General features: G+C 41.1%; 1 protein-coding gene across 1 annotated transcript in view; it reads left to right on the forward strand.

The window, feature by feature from the left end:
* The window catches only part of AHCTF1 (AT-hook containing transcription factor 1), a 2,707,103-nt gene that overhangs the window by 2,060,751 nt on the left and 623,989 nt on the right, over window positions 1–22,363 (forward strand). The window contains exon 29 of the mRNA XM_044058692.1: window positions 1,759–1,956. Coding sequence (XP_043914627.1) covers window positions 1,759–1,956 — 198 coding nt within the window. The remainder of the gene's footprint in view (window positions 1–1,758; window positions 1,957–22,363) is intronic.

A 22,363-nucleotide genomic window follows, 5' to 3' on the forward strand; every position in this document is an offset into this window, starting at 1 on the left:
GCTAAATCCAGAGCTGGCTTTGCCACTGCTGTCCTGCAAGGCCTTATAGCTGCTCCTAATGCTGTATAAATTCATCCTCCCAACCATAACTTTGGGATTCTACCCAAATGTAATGACTGCAACAATGAAACACGAAGAACATAGTACAGTTGTGTACACTTACCATAAATGTAGATGTTAGAGTGTATTCACTGTTGCAGTCCTGGTTACCCACCCTCCAGCCCCCTGTTTTTCTCTTGCTATACCTCTCCTTTCTTTTATTATGCTTAAAAGCCTTCTTGGTGTATTTGCTTTTGTTTGAAGGTATATTTTTTTATGGGGCAAGAAAAACTGACGTAATGGTGTCTGATGCATGTTTTATACCCCTGACGTCATGGAAGAAGGGACAGCAACTGACGTAGGACCCAAGACTTTGTTAATCAGGCCGACTGAGGGCGACCTGCCAGCAGATTACCCAAATGTAATGACTGCAACAGTGAATACACTCGAACATCTACGTTTATGGTAAGTGTACACAACTGTACTTTGCTCCTCATTGGGATCTCAGCTATGTGCTTGCCCTCAAGTTGATTTAAGGTTCTTGACTGGAAAACTGTACTCCTTTGTTGCTGTGACATCTGCAAGAAGAGTATCCAATTTGCAAGCTGTCATGATGGATCAACCCTTTCCAGTTTTCCATAGGGATAGGGTTTCCTTAAAAGTAATCTCCTCATTCATGCACAAACTGGTTTCAAAGTTTACTTTGAATCAGGCCATCAGTTTCCCAGTTTTCTACCCAGAACCTAAAAACCAGGGAGAACAGATTCTGCTTACTGTGGGCATGCTTATGCACTATATTGACAGAACTAAGCCCTACAGAAGAGCTGATCAGCTGTTTATTTCTTATCAAGGGGCAAAAAAATTAGGCACCTTGTATTTAAACAATTTCCAGGAGGTTGTCCTCAGCTGCTGTTTTTGTTCCCGTCATAGTATCAGGGCATATTCCACTAGGACCTTGTCTTTGATTGCGTACTGGAAAGGGGTGGACTCAGAGACATTCTCGAAGTAGATGCATAGTCCTCTGTGCATGCTTTTACAAAGCATTACAAACTGTATTCCTTTTCTAGGTATGTATCAAGCCCTGGTACGGAAGGCAATGTCTGGTTTGCAGTCCAGGTCAAACTTTGCTAGGACTATTCTTTAGGGCCTGCTGGATCTGTGGCTTTGATATTCAACCCATATAACCTAAGGGCTGCTGCAACTATAGGACTGATGAACAATAGTGCAGTTGTGTAAGTTGCACTTACCCATATCAGTAGATGTTCGAATTATATACTGTTGCGGTAGCCACTCCCACCCTCCACCCCACCCATCACACACACACACTTGTATATAGGTGTAACTGGAATGTAAAGTATGGTTGTGGTAGATTCTACTGTGTGCTTTTATTGGTTGGTTATTTCAGGATTGTTACACTCATCTCTGATTGTATTGGCAAGAAACTCCTGAAGAAAGCTTCATTCAGACTGCTGATTTCCCACTTGTGGACAAGGCAATCAGTAGTCAAAGTGGGTGTGGGGGAGGTCAGTGCTTTTGAAGCTTGAATGTTGTTTCCTGGGTGAGAAACAGTCCATATAGCCTAAGGGGTACTACAGCAGTGAGGAATTTGAACATCTACGGTTATGGGTAAGTGCAACTTACACAACTATACTTTAAATCTTGTTTATGAAATCTGACCACTGTTTAAAGTTCCTAATCTTTGTCACTTTTTCCCCCCAGAAAGCAAAAGCCTTGGCATCCACTACTTCTGGATTCTCAGGTTTTGCTCCACAGTCAATACTAAGATCAAGCCTTCGCCCATCTCCTTTGGCTTCACCATCTGCATCACCTGGAAGATCCGTTACTCCTCCTCTTCGTATAAAAGAGACAAGAATCTCATTTATGGAAGAAAATATTGCTTCAACGTGGAATCGTAATGTATGTTAACAAGTTGTAATATTTACAGTTTGTGTTGTCAGGCTACTTCATGGAAGATGATATCACTGTAACATGGAATAGTAATGTATGTGTTTGAAAACTCAATATTTATGATTTGTGAATGTTTACTACTTGGCAGTAGAAATGTGTTACTAAATTGAGTGTTGCAAATCAGGTTCCTTTTAATGTATTGCAATATGGGTGAATAATGTGGAGAATAAAACTCAGAACATAATCAAGTAAAAAGTTCAACATTTTTGAAAGCCAGTTATTGTTGCACATGGCTGTAACCATTCGTGAGTGGTTTGTAGAAATTTATCTTACAAAACCAAAAAAGCAGAGAAATAAGCCACCACTTGACAAGAACCAGAAAAAAGATGGTTAAAGGCAAAGTGCCCACCACCCACGGAGGATACTTGATTACACCACAGAAGTCATTTATTGAAATCACACACACATAATTCAGCACTTTCATCTTGCTTTAATCAGGACGACTTCAGAATGACAACACATACTAAAAAGGACTTTAAATACCTTCAAAAATGGTTCCAAAAATAGAGATTTAAAATTTAACAAAACTGTCCTTCCAAACACTGCTAATCTCATATTCCTAACCTGCCTGAACATAAACCACTATGTAATGTGTTAAAAAATATATGTATATATAAAATATACTATACAGCAAAAAAGAGCTGTTTAATGTTTAATAAAAAATATATTTAAAATTGTAATAGAAATTTTAAAAAAAAGTACCACAGGGACAGCTCAGAATTAACTCCAAGATGTAAATGCTATGTTACTATTGAAATATTTAAGAAAATTCACCTAAACTGCCTAATCCAATAAGATTTCAAATCTTAAATAGAAAACTACACTAATAAAACAGGCAACATACCACACACTTGTTTTAATATTGGCTTAATAGAAACATAATCATTCAAACTTGGCAAAGTGAAAGCATTCAACTTAAACTGCCACCAGGTCTCCCTCCACTACAGCATGATGTTCTTCATCTCACATTGCTGCAGTCCGGGAAACAGATATTATCATACTTTGTGTATTCCTTGTTTGCCGCCGGACGCCCGGAGCCCAAATTTTCAAAGAAGCAAAGAGCAAAAGCTGTGTCACTCCTAGTTCTTCAGGATCTGAAATGGCAGAAGATTTAATTACTTTGATTAGAGGTTCGATGTTGTGGAAGATGTGTTTGCAGAGGCTTCTTATAGGGTGCCTGAGGCTCATAAATATCTTTATAAGAGTCCTAGGGCAGACCCAGAAACTGTTAGTCAGGGACCTAAGATAGATGGGGAAAGAAAGTCTATACTTCTTCCACCTTAGCTATGAGGGCTTTGAATTGCCAGTTTCACATGTTGAAATATCAGAACTATCTTCTTGAATTACAAGATTTAGTACATGTCTCTGAACAGGTGGGTAAGCATTCTTTACAATGTGGTTTTGATGCTGTACATGTTAAGACAAGGATTTTGGATGCTCCTTACAGTCTGATGTTGTTTTTGGGTTCACCTGTTGAGTCAGTGAAGAAGAAAAAAGAGAGAAGAGGCTAAGTATGCAGACTGTTAGACTCCTCAGCAAAGACTAGAGGCTCACAAGCAAATTTCTCTGCTGCCCTCAACACTTATCTGGACATTCCCAAGTTCAAAATGTTGGCGTTACACAACAGCTTACCTCTGCTGGGCAAAGATCACTGGATGGTGACTCTTTCATCATTTGCAATATGTGATAGCAGTGCTAAGATGAAGTCCAGTCTAGTACCCTCTCAGGACATGTGCTTTCTGGGTGTGAGACTGAATACAGCATCCCAGATTCAAGCCTTGGGGTTCATGGCATCTTATTCTGGTGCTTCCCAATGCCAAAAACTGCATATAGAAGGCTACACTGGTATCTCAAAAATGTATGGACTCAACATCTACATATCAATTTGAAGGAGATGTTAGCAGTCCAATTTGCATTAATAGCTTTCAAGGATACTTCTTCCCCAGGGCAGGTGTTGATTTCTACAGACAACACAACCTATGCAGACAAGCAATGATTTTGTTTCTCCACTAAACTACCAGCTGAGGTTTCATCCCACAGCTTGGACAGTGGATGCTCTTTCATTCAATTGGAACAATCTTCATGTGTATGCCTTTCCACCTCTGCCTCTCCTCCCAAAGGTACTCCTGAAGGTCAGACAGGACAAGCCAAAGATGATTTTAATAGCTCCAGATTGGCCTCAACAGCACTGGTACCCTTGCCTTGATTCCACACCTGCTGTCTCAGGAGAACAGTCATTTACTCAATGTCAAACTTCACTCTCTTCACCTGACAGCCTGGCATATTCTGTTTTAAACCCTGGAGGGTCTCAGCTTCCACAGCAAGTTTTGAATGTTATTTTAATGGAAGAGATTTTTATTTTTGGAGTACAGCAAAGGAATTTGATGTTTCTAAGCCTAATTTAAGTGTGGCTCTTCAATATCTTACTGAGTTACTGGACAAAGGTTTGTCCTTCTCTTCTATTAAGTTTCATGCTGCATCACTATGACTGTGACCCACCATTGTTTTCTCATCCTTTGTTTAAGCAATTCCTTAGAGAGCTCCTACTCCTGCTTGGGATCTCAATTTTGTGTTGGAGAAACTCACTCTACAACCTTTTGATTCTGCAGCTTCTGCTGAGTTGAAATATTTATCATGGAAGACTGCTTTTTTGTTGGCCAAAGGGTTTCTGAGTTACAGGCCCTTATGGCAGTTGAGCCTTTCTTAATTTTCCATAAGGATAGGGTATCTTTACGTACTAATCCTTCCTTTATGCCTAAAGTGGTTTCTAGTGTGGCTTTAAACCAAACTATTCATTTGCCCACTTGTTATGCAAACCCCCAAAATAAAGGGGAAAAGATTTTGCACACTTTGGATATACACAGGCAGTTAAGGGTTCAGGCAGTCTCAGCAGTTATTTGTTTCTTTTGCTTTGGGTTCTTAGGGCAAGCCTGTGTCAAAACAAACTATTTCTTTGTATTGCTTTCTGTTATTCCCATCATGGCAAGGAGATTCCAGCTGGGATTAGGCCTCATTCCAAGATATTTTGGAGGCAGCTACTTGGAGTTCAGTGCATACTTTCTCTAAGCATTATCACCTTCCACTTTACTCTAAATCGAGGGCTGGTTTTGCCAGTGCAGTTTTACAGGGCATTTTGGCAGCTCCTACTGTTTTATAGTTTTGCCATCCTCCCTTATCTCTGCTTTGGGATTCTACCCAAGTGTAAGGACTGCAGCAATGTGAGATGAAGAACATAGTACAGTTTTGTACCTACCATAAATGTAGATGTTGTGGTTTGGGTTGTACATGTTGTGAATATTGTATATATTGTACATATGGTTAGTACAAGGGTGGTTGGTTGTTTTTTGCTGTCTTTTGGTTTTTGACCTGTCTGTTTAGGGTCTTCTGACATCTGGGGCAAGAAAAGACTGTGGATATGACCTGATGTCAGTCTTAAGCTGATATTGACTACCCAAGTGTAAGGACTGCAGCAATGTGGATCTTCGAACATCTACATTTATGGTAGGTACAAAACTGTACTTTTTCCCAATCATCTCCTCTAGGGTCCACATTCTCCTACTCCAGGATACCAAAAAGGAAGTCACAGTGTGTTGGTTTTGCCAAAGAATGTTTAAATAAATCATTGTTTGTATTCTTTGCCCTAACATTGTAGGCATGTTCATAAATTCGTTTTCTCAAGGGTCTCTACATCTTCCCTACATAAAAGCATGTGCATTTTTTTGCACATAGCTAAACACCACCCTTATTGGAACAGTTTCCTTTTCTAAAATAAATCTTGCTGCAAAGAGCATTCCCTAATACAACAGTTTTTTTCCCTTTATAAATAAACCTATAATAAGGACATCTCCCACATTTTTAGTACTCCCAAAATGTTTCTCATTTTTTTCTTTTAAAACTCCCTTCAAAAATATGCTTCAAATTTTTCCCCATCTTAAAAACAAATTTCTAATCCGTACCCAATGTTCCAATGAATTCAGGATTAAATCCTAACACATTCCGGTTGTTCGATGTGATACTTTTAATAGCACCTGCAGCGTGGTTATATTCCATAATCATAGCTTTGTTAAAATACCCTTCAACCTTAACTGCTCATTTCCCTTATCTACATATTTAACTCCTAGTCCCCCATCCTATGATATCCTCCTGTGAAACCTCAGCAGTTAGTATCTTCGGGTAACCCCATTCCATAAGTAACCTAGAAATAATTGTAATTACTTGTAGAAAATCATTAAAAATAGAAATCATCCTTGTACATGTGACGGATTTCCCTTTTATAGGTTCATAGGTTCATACTAGGCTATCTGCCCTGGGGCAATTATAAGCCTAGCCCGATTCTGTATGGCTTACGCCACCCCTTGATTTGAGTATACTGTGCCCTTTTTAAGGTCTAGTTTACTGTGCCTCTGTCTAATAGTGACACGGGAGTAATCCCTGGGACAAACCTACGATCCCCCATCCACCTATCGAGATTCTTCTTGAAGAGATTCAGTGAGGTGCTCTGCCTCACATGAACTGGAATTCTATTCCAGAGCGAAGGGAGCCTCTGGGTTATGAACCTGTCCCTCCAGCAAGTTCTATTTATTTCTGTGCTGAGGTTCAAGTCCCTCGAGCGTGTGGCTCTAAGGGATTTAGATTTGCTGAGGTGGAGCATGTCCATTAATTCTGGAGTTTTTTTAACCGAGCAGCATATGGCATCTGTTTGAGACCCTTGATCCTCTTGGTGAGATACTTTTGGGGTCTTTCTAATTGCTGCAGGTGTCGGGTAAGGTACATCCCAAAAGGGGCATTGTATTCTATGATGGGCCTGATGAGGGATGAATAAAGGGGCACGATTACCTCTCTCGATCTAGATGTGAAACCCTTTGTGATGAGGTGGGCTATGTAGAAGGTCTTTCTAACCACTTTGGCAATGTGGTTTTCAAAGGAGAGATTGCTATCAACTTGGGTCCCCAGGTCCCTAATAACTTTCTCTGTACTTAATGGGTTTCCGCCTATGTGGTAATTTGTGGGCACATTGTTTTTGCCAAAGGGTATGACTATACATTTTTGGCATTTAGCTTTAAACCATGGCTGGCACTAGTTATGTGTCTCTGTGAAACCTTTTGAAGGATGTTTGTGTCAGCTGGAGAGTTGATTATGGCGCCCAGTTTGCAGTCGTCTGCGAACTTGGTGAGCCATAGTCCTCCCACGCTTGCCTGTACCTCGGAAAAGTATATACCGAACAAGAGTGGTCCCAGGACAGAACCCTGTGGGACGCCACTTGTGACTGGTTTCGAGTCTGACATGGCTCCAGCAACTCTCACTCTGTGGGTTCTGTCTTTGAGCCAGTTTGCGACCCATCTTGTGACATAGGGGTTTATATTTAAGCTGGATAGCTTATCTATGATGCCCGAGTGGGGTATTGTGTCAAATGCCTTTGCAAGGTCCAGATAGGCTGTGTGGACTACCTTCCCTTCATCTATGGCTTTGGTGACTGTTTCAAAGAAGTCAACCAGGTTCAAAAGGCAGGATCTGCCCTTGACAAAGCCGAACTGGGTAGGATCTAGTGTCTGTAGGTCCCCAATGTCTTTGTTTATGAGCTCCATGATGATCCTCTCCATAGCCTTGCAGACTAAGCTAGTCAGGCTTATGGGGCTATAGTTTCCAGGGTCCGTAGAGGCTCCACCTTTGTGGAGTGGGACCACTGTTGCTGTACGCCATTCTGTGGGCTCATATCCTGTAGTGAGGCTGAGATTGTATAGCTGTTTTATTTGAGGGATTAGTTCCTCTTGTAGTTCATGTAGGACGCAACCTGGGACGCCATCTGGTCCCATGGAAGCAGTGTTTTTTGCTTTGGAGAGGGCAGCTTTCACCTGAGCATCTGAGATGTTTGGGAGGCAGCCCTCTACCGGGATAGATACTTGCTCTTTTGGGGGGGGGGAGAAGTTTGCACTGAACCTGTCTGCCAGGATATTGGCGATGTCTGTGGGTTCAGTGTATTTTTTGTCGTTTAGAATCAACTCAGAACAAGTCTGGGAGTTGCATCCCAGGTTTCTAACATAACTGAAAAAAGCCTTATGATTGTCTTTGGTGTCCTGTGCAATTTTTCTCTCAAAGCTGGCCTTGGAGGATTTTATGAGGGATCGTAATTTTTTGCTAGTACTGATCAGAGATGCCTTCCCTATTAGGGATTTTGCTCTATAATGTAGTAGCTTCCTCCTTCTGTTGTACAGTTTATTTATGGCAGGGGTCCACCAGACTGGACGCCTGCCTTTGGATGATTGGGTCTTGGTTTTGTTTGGGATGGCATGATCCATGCATTCCTGGAGATGTCCGTAGAATGCATTTATATAGGATTCTGCAGTTTGGGCTGTAGTTCCCACTGGCCCTGGGGACTTGAAGGATTCCACTTCAGTTTTGAGAAGTGAGAAGTTCGCTTTTGAGAAGTTTTTCACTGTGGTTTTCTGGGCTGGGGGTGGGGTCGGGATGTGGACATCCAGTGAAATTAGTTTATGGTCTGATCTTACCAATGAGGCATATACTTCTGGTGTGGAGCATAGAGTCCCCATGTTGGTAATGATCAGGTCTAGTATGTTGTCCTCTCTTGTGGGAGTGGTGACTAGTTGTTCCATAGTATTTGAGTTTATAATTTCCAGGAATCTTTGGGCTAAGGTGCTGGGGCTTGAGTAGTGCTTCCAGTCAATGTTTGGGTAGTTGAAGTCGCCCAATATAATGGTGTTTGGAGAGATCTTCATGTTCTCCAATGTTTTCAGGAAAGCCGAATGGGATTCCTGACTTTGAGAGGGTGGTCTGTAGGATGCTGTAAACTGAAAAGCAGTCTTGCCCACTGTTAGTTGCACATGGATGGTCTCCGATACTTCGTGCAATGCCACTAACCTGGAGGTGTGAATACCCTTGATAAATATGGAAACTCCCCTCCTTTTGTGGTTCGGTCCGGGTTTTGGGGCCAAAAGCATGATATGAGGTATAGCCTGGTAGTGCTGGGGTGCTCTCTGGAGCCTTGAACCAGGTTTCTGTCACTGCACAGATATCAATGTTCTCCATACTGAGGAGAGCTTCGAGTGCGTGCATCTTGAGGTTAAGACTTCTGGCGTTTAGCAGCATTACCCTTAGTTTCTTGTTCCTTGTGCTGTCTATGGGGGTGGGTTTGACTTTTGAGCCTTGCCTAAAAAAGGCACTATGGGGGTGGAAAGGGCCTTTGCCAATATCCGAAAGCCCAGTGGTGACAGGTGCAAGCCGTCCCCAGTGAAGCAACATGGCTTGTCGAGCATGTCATCCCAGTAATTATAGTAATTTTTTTTTAAAGGGGTGGATACTAGAAAAAGATAACTATGAGTTGCTGAAAGTAGGTTTTCTGAAATTTATCTTAATTTGATGAAGGCAGTAGAGGCTCAACTTAGCAAGTTATTTTTTTTAACACAATAACCCTCCATGTAGTTCAGCAGTAAAGTCCATCTTTGGTAGCAGGCTCAAGCCATGGTTATTGAAGTGGCATGCTCCCCTTAAAGAAAAAAGGTGTTTTATTCCACATCATAATTAATTCTTCAAAACGCTAACATTTTTGAATGTATTTTCTGTTTTATTGGTCATTGGTCGTGGGGGTGATGTTAGACCAGTAGCCCCAAAGATTTCAAAATTATAGTCAGCACATTTTTTGTGTAGCTGCTTATGTAGTGAATAGTTAAAAACTGACAATGTTTAACTTTACCATTTGAACATCCAGAAATTTTACATTTTTTTTTTCCTGCTTATAAGATGGATAATTATGGACATGGTTTAATTAGTACACAAGTGAGAAATCTGCAAAGATTTGGAATGCAGACTGACTTCAGAAAAAGTGATGTAAGCATAAGTGGAAGGAGGTCAGAGAAGAGTAATCTTTTCAGCTGGTTTAGGGCAAAGAATAAAAAATAAAGCCAAAGAGAAAACAGCCTAGATGGGGAACATTTGTTGTATTTGAATACTCTAAAGAAAGAAAGGAAAAACTAGGGGAAAGGCAAGATCACTTTTTTGGATTTACTTGCCAGCTGATCTAGTCTGGTCTTTACTTCTGTAGCTGTTTTCTTCCCTAGAAAGACTAACACTGCCATAACCAGTAAAGGTGCTGACATAGGTGATGTGAGTTTTCCATACAAGTCTGTCAGTAGTGTGCCCTATATTCAGTTTTCCTGTTTGTGAAGTCATACTCATTTGTACTTTGTAGAATTATCCGTTTGATAATGGTTTCATATTTAGACTTTTCCTTTTCAAGGCTCAAAAGTGCACCCTCTCTCTTTGCTGTTCTGTCTTTACCAAAAGAATTGGGGCCTCTAACAATCTGTTGTAACCCTTTCCTTGTTCTTATGTTTGTAGTCAAGTTGGTTTTGCCATAGCCTTGTGTATGAGGCATTAATGACGCTAAAACAAAGTCTTTGTGGACTTTACAGACTAAAGACTGGAAGCTAGGCATATCCCAGTTAGGGTGCAGTTCTAGATTTTTTTTTTTCAATAGAAAGAGCTGAATGCCATTGTGAGCGTCTCCTTACAAGCTTTTCATTGGTCTTGCATGTGCTAAAAAAAAGAGCCATTCTCATGAGAGTGTCTGTGAAAACTTTAAATCAAACTTGGATCAGCTGTCCGCCTTCAACAAAATCTGTGGATCAAAAGTAACATTGCAGCAGTGTCCTTGACCTGCTGCTTTGAGCATCTACTGTTAGTTACTGATACAACTAAGCTTTACTTCATTACCTTCTTAAAACATTCTCTCCCTAATCATCTCAAAAAGTAACTTTTCTGGGATTTCTAGCATACTGAGTTCCAAAGAATGTAGTATTAAAATAGAAGAAGTAGTTGGAGATACAGAATTTAATGAAGGAACTGATTATGTGGTATGTAGTTAGAACAATGGATTCTGGGGAGAAAGAGATTCTCTTTAAGCAGTTATTCCATTATTTGCTTCATTGAAGGAATTCCTGTGGTAGCATTACTTTGTTAGCTTGATTGTAAAGTAATTTGTATATTCCTCACACCCAGTAATTAAGCATTTGCAAGTGAGCTTCACAACTTGGTGGAGAGATTTCAAGACTCAGTGCAGGGTTAATGATCAAAACAGGGAAAATCTGTTCACATTATCCTCAGACAAACATTTCCATGACACTAATATTCTTAAATGTAAAATGAGTAGTTCGTCATAGTCTGCTTTCTGTATGGATTTTTTTCAAACCTAAAATGTGAAAGAACTACAAAGAATACAAAAACATTCAATAAGCTTCATTCAACCGACCGTTCTTACTGGCACAAGAACAGCAACAGGATCCTGCAGTATTTCTACAGGTAGTTTGTACCCGAGTTAGCCCAGAGTTAGATTGTTTTATCACTTATATGAACGTTTTATCACTTATATGAACAAAGCAGGTTCCATTCTTCTTCTCACACACTAAACAGCAAACCATTTGAAACAGGACACCTTTTATTATCTTTGGTTCAAGATCTGATTAATGCTTTTTCCTCCTATTCTGCTGATTCCCCAGGGGTCATAGAAATAAAAAGTAACTGCAATTAAGTTTATTCTAATGCATTTAGCCTTGCAAAGACAACCATGGTTCTGCATGCTCATACTGCTGAGTACTCAAGACACTGTGACCTTGGGCATTACATTTTCAAAGAAATGCTCTAAGCTAGGGATCTGGTAGATTACTACCTCCAGACTTCAACTTGAAACTGGGGGGAGGGGTTCATTACTACCTCTGGCTGTAGTTTGACCATGAAATCTTGTAACTTGTCTGTCTCTCAGAATTTAAATTTACAAGAAATTTGAATGTCTGGATAACCAAACTTAGTAGCAGATCCACCTGAGCAAGGAATTGGGACCTCTTCCATATGGAAGATGAAGAAAAAGGACCTTTGTATTTGTTAGAAGGTGGTCTGCCAAAAGCAGACTTTGCTGTGTTTCACAGAGGAACTACAAGGTACAAAAATGCCATTGAGTCCCCTTGCCAAACCACCACAGCCACCAGTTTCTTCTCCATCTACCAGAACTTAGGCTTTCTTTACTTCACCCCCCTAGTTTCAAAGGTATTGTTAAAGGCAAGGAAGAAGAAAAAAAATCATATCCCCAAGCTGGTCAGTTCAGGCATGGGTCTCCTATCTGTTACTTATGACAAAGGAGGGCCCACAAGTCATTGCAAATTGCTGTCAAATTAACAAGGTACCCTTGTCAACCCCAGCATCTGGCGATTCCAACATGAGATCTGGAATGTTGCACACATTAATCCCCTTTCTATCATCTGTTTACCACAGGTAGTGAATATCCTCCAAGAGGCTAGAAAAACAAATACCAGAAGCTCCTTCCCAGCAAATGTATAAAAACAGAGAATCCTGTGTGTGCGTCGGGCAGCAAATTGACAAAGTTTAGTACAATATCTTCCAAAGCTTTTGAAGCAAGGTCATTTTTTTGTTAAAGTGCATTTGTGTTCATTTTGCCAGCTTGTCTAGAGAGAGAGAGAGACCGAGAGAGACTCCCAACTATGCTCAACAGCCAAGTTCTTAAGCTTGCTGCATCTAAAATCTCATAGAAGGCCCATCTCTCTCTATCTTGAGATCTCAACTTTGTAAATGAAAAGTTTACACACTTCCCTTCCTTTGATTATACTTTCCGCAAGAGAAGCTGCCATTTTCTTCAGGAATATTTTGGCTCCAAGTATATATGAAAGCTTCACCTAGGCTTCCATTTATTTACTTACCAGCAGCGAGTAAAAACATCAGCAAAAGAAAACACTTAAAAGTGTACTCTTGTATGTTTTAAATACAGCAACTTTCTTGAGCAAATTATGATACATAAACATTAAGATGTGGTTACATACAAAACATGGACGTAATAGATTTATAAGTGAGCTCATATAATATTTGGTGCAAATGGAGAGCTAGTTTAGCAGTGTTATGGAAGACAGGTGATTCTACATTTGCATACCACTTGTTACAGAGGTGTGAAATCAGCAAGGTTTAGAATATGTACTCCTTCATAGTTTTTATCTCGAGAGAACTTTTCAAATTTGGGATGTCAGTTGAACAACCTTGTTCCTAGTGAATGTAAGGTGCTAGAGACGAATTGGCAAAAACTGCTTTGACATTAATGGAGTTTTCTCCACTGTTGTGCAGCCTCAGTTTAGTATAAATAAGTTTGGGGCTTTCCCCCCCAAAGTTAGAGTGGTGCAGAGCCCACCCCTGCAAAAAAATTGCTTTGAGGTTTGTTGGAAGTAGTGATGCATTGACTTAAATCCCCAGATTTAGACTTTACCAAAGTAGGTGGCGCGCATTCAGTCAGCATGTATATATTGATAATCTACTTCTCTTCTAGTCGCTATCTAAGCGCAGGAGGCTGTCCAGGTGATGGTGTTAGATTAGTTCTTGAAAATTATGGTGTTAGAGAAGTTTGTATGCAGTACATTGTATGGAAGTGTGACATTGATTAAACAGAAGCCAGTCACAATTATGATTGAGATGGAGTAGTGGATTTTGTTGTTCCCAGGAGAAAACATGAGATTCCGATTTAACTCGCGTTTGTTTTACCGTATTAGGCTATGTTAGCAAGGAAATCAGAGGAATACATGAGGCTTCACAGGAGGGGGCTCTCTAGCTTTGAGGGCTCCAACTTGACTGTTGAGAACATTTAACTCTCTATAGCTGACTGATGTGAATTTAATTTTTGTGATGGTATTAAGAGTTGAATTTAGGTTGATTACTGCAGATAACTTGAGTATCTTGTGTCAGTTTCTGTTACTGAAGTGCAGTCATCTGCAGTTGTAATAAGTGGGTTTTCATTGAGTGTAATCTGGATGCACTTGGGAGTGGTTGGTGAGGGGAGTCTTTCGTTTTGTTCAAGTTATCAGAAAGAGGGACTGTACAGTCTGACTCTAGTCATGGTTACATAAAAGGTTAGGAGAAGTCTTAAAACAGTTTAGTCTTGGCTGGATTGCATGGAAGAACATTTGCAGAAGGGGCAAAAGGTTTATTTTCCAGCTGAAATTTAACCTTTAAACGTTCTGTAAATGGAAAGCAAATGACTGCCATTGCATTCTTTCTTGGTGACAATATTCAGATCTCTTAGCTGTTTTCTGTGTGCCACCACAAAGACATCGATGCATGAAGGGGCAGGGAACTACAGTATGCTAAAGAGTAGTAACTGATCTGATGATATTAGTTTCCATTCTGTCCTCAACAGCTGGGATCAGATCCAAACTTCTGATCCAGCTCAGTCATTACTAAAGTTCATGGCCACCAAAAAGCTCCTGAGTTTCCTCCCTTACCCATAATGCACCAACCCCTAATATAACCTCAGATCTCGTTTGCCGCTTTTTGCAAAAAGACGTGGTCAGCCTGAGCTGTCAAGCTTGCACTGAGATACGTGCTTTTTCTTGGTAACTTCACTTCTTTGACATTAATATATTTTCCCTTACCCTTTACATTCAGTATAATTTTCATTTACCATTATTGGTATCTTTTTTTTTCTTCAGTCTAACTTCCTTTGCTGTAGTACACGGTGTAGTTCTTCAAACCATTGTTGGTATTTGCCTTCATTCTCTTTATAATGTTAAAAAAACTGTTCCTCTGTTTTCTTCTCCCGTTTTCTGTCATAAGTTGTCATGTCTGACAAAAAAGGCATGCCGTCTTCAAGAAATGTCAAAAATGAGGGCATAAATTACCACTCCCAGATGCCCATGCCTTATGATTTTATTGTTTAGACCCTCAAGATCTTCATGATGATTGTTCTATCTGCAAAATTTTCAATCCTAGGGTTATAGCTGATAGAAACAAACTTATTTTCAAGGGATTGCTTCCATCTTCATTTGGAGAGGCTATTGTTGGGGCTCAAACCGCCAAGACTCTTAGACTGACTTAATTCTCCAAGACTGATAACTTCTTCAATTGCTTCTTTGGAACTGCTGCAAAAAAAAAAAAAAAGACATGATCTGGAATCTGCTCCTATCCACTATCCTTCAGATCTGATAAAAAAAAAATTTGGATCCAAAGACACCACAGAGAACAAAATATTCTCTAACATTGGATCCAGTGCCTTCTAGGGTTCCCTTTCTGGAGAGATATTCCAGGTCACTGTCCCTTGGCTCATCTCGTTGTTCTCAGAGTCTGCGGAAGATGTAGACAGAATGACGAGATTCCTCTTGGCACAGATACAGATGGATGTTCTAGCCCCAGCCCCCTCAAGTTAGGAAGCCCATCCATCTGTTATCCCACTATTATCTGCTCCTTCTCTGATCCCACCAGTTGTTTGAGTCCCTGAATCCGAGCCTTCCAGGTCCATCTGCTTTGGATCTGAAGATACCTTTATCTTCAGATCTGAAGACTTGTCTAAGTGCACTGGCTCCAAGTTCTTTGGATCCGGATGACTCTCTGGGCCGAAGCTTCCTTGTTGGGTCAGAGGCCTCGGAGTCTACTCTGAGGTTTTCGGAGCAGTCCCTGCCCCTTGGAGCTTTGGCATTGGATAGCTTGGCTCCAACTTCCACCTCTGGGAGGTTGCTCTTAGGGCAGAGGGAGATAGTGGTCCATAAGCCTGCCTTCTCGGTACCACTGCCTTCCTGCTGTCTGTAGCAATCTGCATTCAAGGTAGCGAAGAGGGTGTTTTTTTTTTTTTCTGACAGAACAGACAGATCCAGCCCCTTTGGATCTCCAGTCTATTTCTTCCGACACTTCACCGGAACATCCCACCTAGGAAGTCCCTTGGTAAAAGTGCAAGAGGAGACACATAGACTCTCCATAAGAGTCGGTCACTAAGAATACTGATTTCGATGAAGGAAAAGGGTCCCCATGATCACTTCTAGAAGATGTTTCATTTGGAGACATTCTCGAGATCCTTAAGCAGGAGATGTGGTTGGTCCTGCAGCAACCCTTTACCAGAGAAATCAGTATTTCTGGAAGCTTTTGGCGCTGACGCATCTACCTCCCCAGTTACTCAGCCTGCCCTTGAGCTCATTGCTTTGGGGTCTCTAGGCGGGCATGGAAGAAACCTGACTCAGTTGAGCCAATCCCTAAGAGGCCAGTTTGGATTCTGTCTCCATCTGTCTGGAAGGAATTCTGGAGTAAGGGGGTGCCAGTGGATGCCATAGTCGTGGCTGCAGCCACCAAGAACAAATTTGCTGAACAAAGTTCATCGCCATAACAAGGAGTCTCGGACAATGGACAGATTTGGGATGAGTGTTTATTCATCAGCGACCTTTGCTCTTAGGTCGCTGAACTATTTAGCACATTTTACTAAGCTATTAAGTGATTTGATCAAGAAACTTTCAAAATCCCTTTCTGGGACCATTACTGCTGAGGTTCAATCTTCTGTGGCCTCTCAGTTGACTACCCTACAGTCCATTTCAAATTCTTCTATGAGGCTTATATCACATGCAGCTGAAGGTGCCTCAAGGGCAGCAGGTTCAGGAATATACATTAGGTGGCATGCCTGGATGCACTTGTGATTTTGCGGAGCCTTTCAAGTCCTCATCCATCAAAGCATCCTTTGATGGCAGTTCATTGTTTGACCCAAAAGTGAAGGACACCCTCTGTAGGTATGAAAAGGACAGAAAGACCCTCTCTGCAGTGGGTGTACATTTTTCAACCCCTTAAAGATCCTTTTCTAGGAGTCAATTAAGGTGGTCAGAAAATGTAGTTCAGAAAGTTCCAGAGTCTTTTCCAGGACACACATGGAGATAGTCCCCCTAGGGCGGTGGGGGGGGCTCTAATGGATGACGACACCCACACAGCAGAGGAGGCCTGCAGAACCAGGGCTTCAGAGATTCTTTCTCTGATAGACCCAATTGTTCACCTCTTGAGGCAATCGGGGTTGACTAACCCTGCACCAAATAGCCTGGCTAAACAAAAGAGATAACCCAAGTGGGTGCAGAGGATTATTTCCAGAGGGTGTATAATTCCTTTTTCCCCTTACATCCCCAACTGTATGCAAAATTCCTCATAATCCACCCAGTCAGAGAAAAGCAGCAGCACTAGAAATACAGAAGATGCTAGAAAATGTCATCCAAAAGGTCCCTCCAGACAAGATAGAATTTGGAAGTTATTCAAGATTCTTTTTAGTACCAAAGGAGAAACGGTTTACTATCAGTTTGTCAATCGTACTTGACATTTATGTGAAACTGCAGTTTCGCACAAATAAAACACGAATGCCACAATGTCGAACTTTGCAACAGCGAATGCATTACTGCATTCACTGTTGTGAATTTCAACATTGAGATGCAGATCACACTATAGTGGGGATCGGGAAATGTACTCTTTCCCTCACTATAGTGTGATCCCGGAGTTTGCATATGTAAGTAGCAGGGGGTGTGGGGGGCTTGCCCCCCTGGAAACACGTTCTTTACTGTGCAATGCACAGTACTGCTGTTACCGGAAGTGTGGTGACTGTTCGAAAATGTCGAATTTGACATTTACAGTCAATTTGTTCAACTTTTTTTTCTTAGATATTTTGATTTTCACGTTTTCATTTCGGTAATATGCCAATTCGCCGTTGTACATTTCGTTCTAATGATAGTAAACCAAAGAAAACAGGTGACTGGAGGCCAATTTGTATATCGAACTGGCTTGTTCAAAGAGCTGAGATCCAAAAAGTTTCAGATGGTCACGGTTCAGTCCACTCTACCCGTCATGGACAAGGATGACTGGGATGTGCTTGATAGACCTTCAGGATGCATACTATTACATAAAGATGAGCAGACAAACCAGAAGGTAAGCCAGTCACCATCAATTCAAAGCACTGCCCTTTGGCCTTACCACAGCCCCCATGGTATTCACCAAATGCATGGCAATGATGACAGAGATCACCTGAGACTGCAGGTATTTCGAGTGTTTCCATATCTAGATAACTGTCTCATTCCCGTCCAGCCAGGCATATTTACTAATAAAAGCAAGAGATCAGATTCTTCAGATTTGTTTTCATCCAAGGATAACCATAAAGTAAGAGAAATCTGTTACAACCAACTCAAACATTGGAATTCATAACAGCAGTCTTCAACACGATATTAGTGACAGCTTCTCTTCCTCTCTCAAGAGTACAGATCATCAGATTCCAGATTAGGAGAATAATTCACAGTACCAAAAATTCAGCCTGGTTGATCCCTCAAGCCTTGGGGTCAATGTCGGATGCCATAATCTTAGTTCCTCTAGCAAGATTTCATATGAGAAGTCTTCAGTGGATGCTAGCAACACAGTGGTCGATTCTTCACCAGTGCATGTCAGCACAAATAAGAGTCACTTAGGCATGCAAGAGATAACTCTGGTGGTGGATTCAACCAGATCAGGTTCTGTAAGGCCTCCTTTCATTCTCCCTCAGCTCGAGACCATAGTGACCACGGACACTTCCCATAATGGGGGGACAACACTTCCTGGGGGAAAACAGTGCAAGGTACTTGGTCCCCCAAAGAGGCCAGTTTACATATCAGTGTCCTAAAGATGACAGCAGTGGTCTTAGTGTTGCAGGCCTTACAGGACACTCTCCCTTTAGGGACATTTGTGATTCAGACAGACACTATGTCAGTAGTTTGGTACATCAACAAACAAGGAGGAACCAGATCATACCCCTTGTGTCGCGAAGCACTTAGTGTGTGGCAATGGGTGATCCCATTTATCTGCTTTCTCATAGCAAAACATGTTGCAGGAAAATCAGTGTGATAGCAGACAAATTGAGCAGGTCCATTCTTCTACCTGATGAATCGTCTCTCTGTTTCTCAACATGAAAGTGATGGAAATGATTTTCCATCAATAGAACCGGCCTTGCTGCAATCTTTTTGCTTCTCCCTTAAACAACAAATGCAGCAGCTACTTTGCCTTAATCCCCCCCCCTCTGTGGGAGCCACCAAGGGATGCTCTTCTCCACAATTGGCCCCCCAGTCTACTTTATGCTTACCGGCAAATTCACCTCATTCCACAATTCCTGCAGAAAGCTGCCAGGTTGAAGAGCAACATTGTCCTTATTGCACCTTTACTGGCTTTAGCAGATTTGCTTTCCCCTTCATTTAGCTCTATATTCTGGATCCAATTCCAGACATCCTATCTCACCGGGCAGGCATGACTCATCAGATATCTCAAACCTCAAGCTAACAATGTGGTTTCTCCAATTCCTTTAATAGTCAGACAGCTGATGCTCCCTTCCTCTGTCCATCATATACTTTTTTTGCCTTCCGATAAGGCTTCTACATGAAAACTGTACAAAAGTAAATGGAAAAGGTTTTTTTTTGGGCACATCAGAAACACATTGATCCCTTCTCAGCTCCTGTACAAAGTGTTCTTGAATTTTTGGCCTCAATTATTTTATGAGGAAGTTAGCTCCTTGGCAATTAGAGTTCAGCTAGCAGCTGTCTCTAATTTTCATATTGGATTTGACAATTCTTCCTTGTCTTCTATCTAAGCTTTGTAAGTTTTTTTTGAGAGTCACTCTCTTACCAAGACCTCCTTGTAAAGACCCTACTCCACCATGTGATTAAATTTGATACTGCAGGCCTTAATTCATTCACCCTTTGAACCAGCAGCAAAATGTGATCTTAAATTCAGAATTTGAAGCATTTCCTCTAAACCCCCTACTTGATCTTTCATAAAAATAGTCACATTACATACCAATGCTCCTTTCCTTCCTAAAGTGGTGTCAGAATCCAGTATCAATCAGTCCATTCATTCGCCCGTTTTCTTTCCTAAATTTGCAAAAAAAAGGTGAATATATGTTGCATTTATTAGATGTTCACAGGCAATTATGCTTTTACTTGCATAGAACAAAATTAAATAGAAAGGTGGATCAATTATTTGTGTCTTTTGTGGATGCTAAATTGGGAAAACCAGTTGCAAAGGTAACCTTAGCCAGATGCTGGATTGCATGTAATTTATGTACAACAAGTTGGGTCTAACCTTACCAAAACCTTTGAGCCCATTCAACTAGATCCATGGCAACGTCTTTGTTTTTTATCTAGAGCTTTCATGGACGACATATGTGCAGCTGCAACCTGGCCAGTCCTCATATTTTTATCATTCATTACAAACTGGATCTGGTCCTAAGGGGACGAGCAGCCTTTGGCTCACCTGTGCTCAGGAATATCCTTCCATCGAGTCCACCCAGGATTTTAACAGTTGAGGATAGAATGAAAACTGAAAACATCAGATAAAAAAGTTATGTACATACCATGATGTTCCATCTGTGTTGTCCATTTTCATTCTTCCACAACGTCCTGCCCACCAACCCCCAATCCCTTTTCGTTAAGTGTTTCCTAGGTTCGTAGATTAGTACTAGCTAACTGCCCTTGTGGGCCATTTTAAGCCTAGCCAATTAACCCATGCGAGAATCGAACTCTGCATGGCAAATATCTTAACCATTATGCCAACTTCCCTTCTAGAGGAACAAGATACTGTAAGGACACCACTGTCCTTAATATTGAGCTGCAGACATGGCCTTTCTCTCAGGAAAGTGATGGTAGTCCTTTCACTTTTTGTAAAGCAGGAAACAAGATCCGAGGTAAGAAGGAGTTGGTGCATTATGGTGAGGGAGGAGCTTGAGAGCTTTTTGGTGGACACGAGCTTTAGCAACAGCCAAGTGGGATCCGAAGCTCAGATCCTAAACCAACAGTTGAGGAAGGATGAAAATGGACAACACAGATGGAACATTATGGTAAGTAAGCAACTTTTTTTTTCTACCAAATTGTTAATTAACAGTTTGACAGGAATCTAATTGCTTGCAGTGGTTTAACAAACTGAGGCTTGCTTCCTCTTAATGTCAGTATACCTGCCATGTACTGGTTGGAAGGTTACATTACTAGGTATCCAATCTCGATTTTCCAGTATTCTTGGCATTTTTAAAATAACTATTTCATCTGGAAAAGGATTAAAAAGAGCCCTTGTATTATAAAGGCATTACTGTAACTATAAAGATGTAATTGGCAAAACAGTTGAATCTTTTGTTTTCATAGTTAGTTACTACTGTTTTTTTTCATCCTTTCTGTATGCAGATGTGCAGTGTACACTGTCAGCACATGTTCCAATTTTGTGGATCATATTTATAATCCAGAAATATGTGGACCAGCCTGGCTGTGTGGTGCAAAGGGATGTACAATATGGCCCATGTGACTGGGATTCAGTTAGCAACCTGGCAAGGGAGGGATGTTGTTCGTGAAGCACATATTGAGGTCGCATTTCTCCAGTGGAGACTATGGGAACAATTTCCTGTGTTTGAGGGAAGAGGGTGGGACTGCTTGCTGGCAATGTTCCTTGCAAAAGTGAAGGACTACTGATGCAGTCAGCCCATTGCTTGTCCCTCTTCCACTTCTTAGCTGAGTATCCATGGGGAGTCAAGGCTGTGACAAAAAGCTCAAACCATGTCTGATGTGTGCCTTAATGAAAGCCCCTCTTGGCCTGCTCTCGCCCTTGGTGAATTAGTGGGTTAATTGGTTACGAGGGGGCTTCTAATAAGCAGGCAGTTGGGGGGGGACAAAAAGACTAAAAATGTGGACCAAAATCCTAATGATCTTTTTAGTTTGGAAACCTCATCTGTCTGTCACAGTCACCATTATACCTACCTTCTCTCTTATAACTATGCATTATCTCCTCTGGTTGTTTTATAACCATGCTTCTACCTCTCTTATTTTGCCTTTGATCTGTAATCTATCCCAATTTACTAAGTAAAGTGTACTCCAATTTTTATGCTTTTGCTGAATCTTTCTCTTATGTGTTTATAAAGTGTTGACATTTCTGCTTTATAACTGAAAATTGTATTGTAAAATCTTATTTTTTGATGATCTTCCTTATCACTGTTGCAGTATTGTTTACATGTGGGATATCCTGTTGAGGATAGCTAAATGTCTGGCCAGCATACCAAAGCCCTTACACCTTCTCAGCATTGAATGGTAGAGGTGTGTCCTGTGCGCAAGGAGTAAGGTACATATATGATGTATGAGCACATAATCCTCAGAACTTCTTTGCCGTCAGTCTGAAAGTTGCTTGGGAATTTGGTCTGTATGCCATTCACCGAGCTGGTGGTTCTACTGAGCATGATGCAGGCAAGTACCCTGTTAGTGTCCCTTCCTTTCTTTTTTCCTCTTTGTAGTTTGTGTTCATGTCATCCAGGAAGGGGAAATACAAGTGTGGGAGTCGGATTCTCCATAAAGACAGACTCAATGCCTTTTTTTGTTTGGGTACTATGCACGACCATACTGTGTGTGATATCAGTTCGACTTTTTTCCTCCACATTTAGCAGTTTTTCAGATAAATAGAAAGGGAATGCAAACATCTGATGTCACTGATCTAGAGTACCACGGCCAAATCCACCCACTCCTAAGTTCAGCCACCTATTAAGAAAAAGCCAAATGGGCACATACCAAATCTCCTGTTC

Source organism: Protopterus annectens, chromosome 1.part2 (genome assembly GCF_019279795.1).
Source record: "Protopterus annectens isolate FY-2018-M chromosome 1.part2, PAN1.0, whole genome shotgun sequence".
In the NCBI taxonomy this organism is placed as follows: Eukaryota; Metazoa; Chordata; order Ceratodontiformes; family Protopteridae; genus Protopterus; species Protopterus annectens.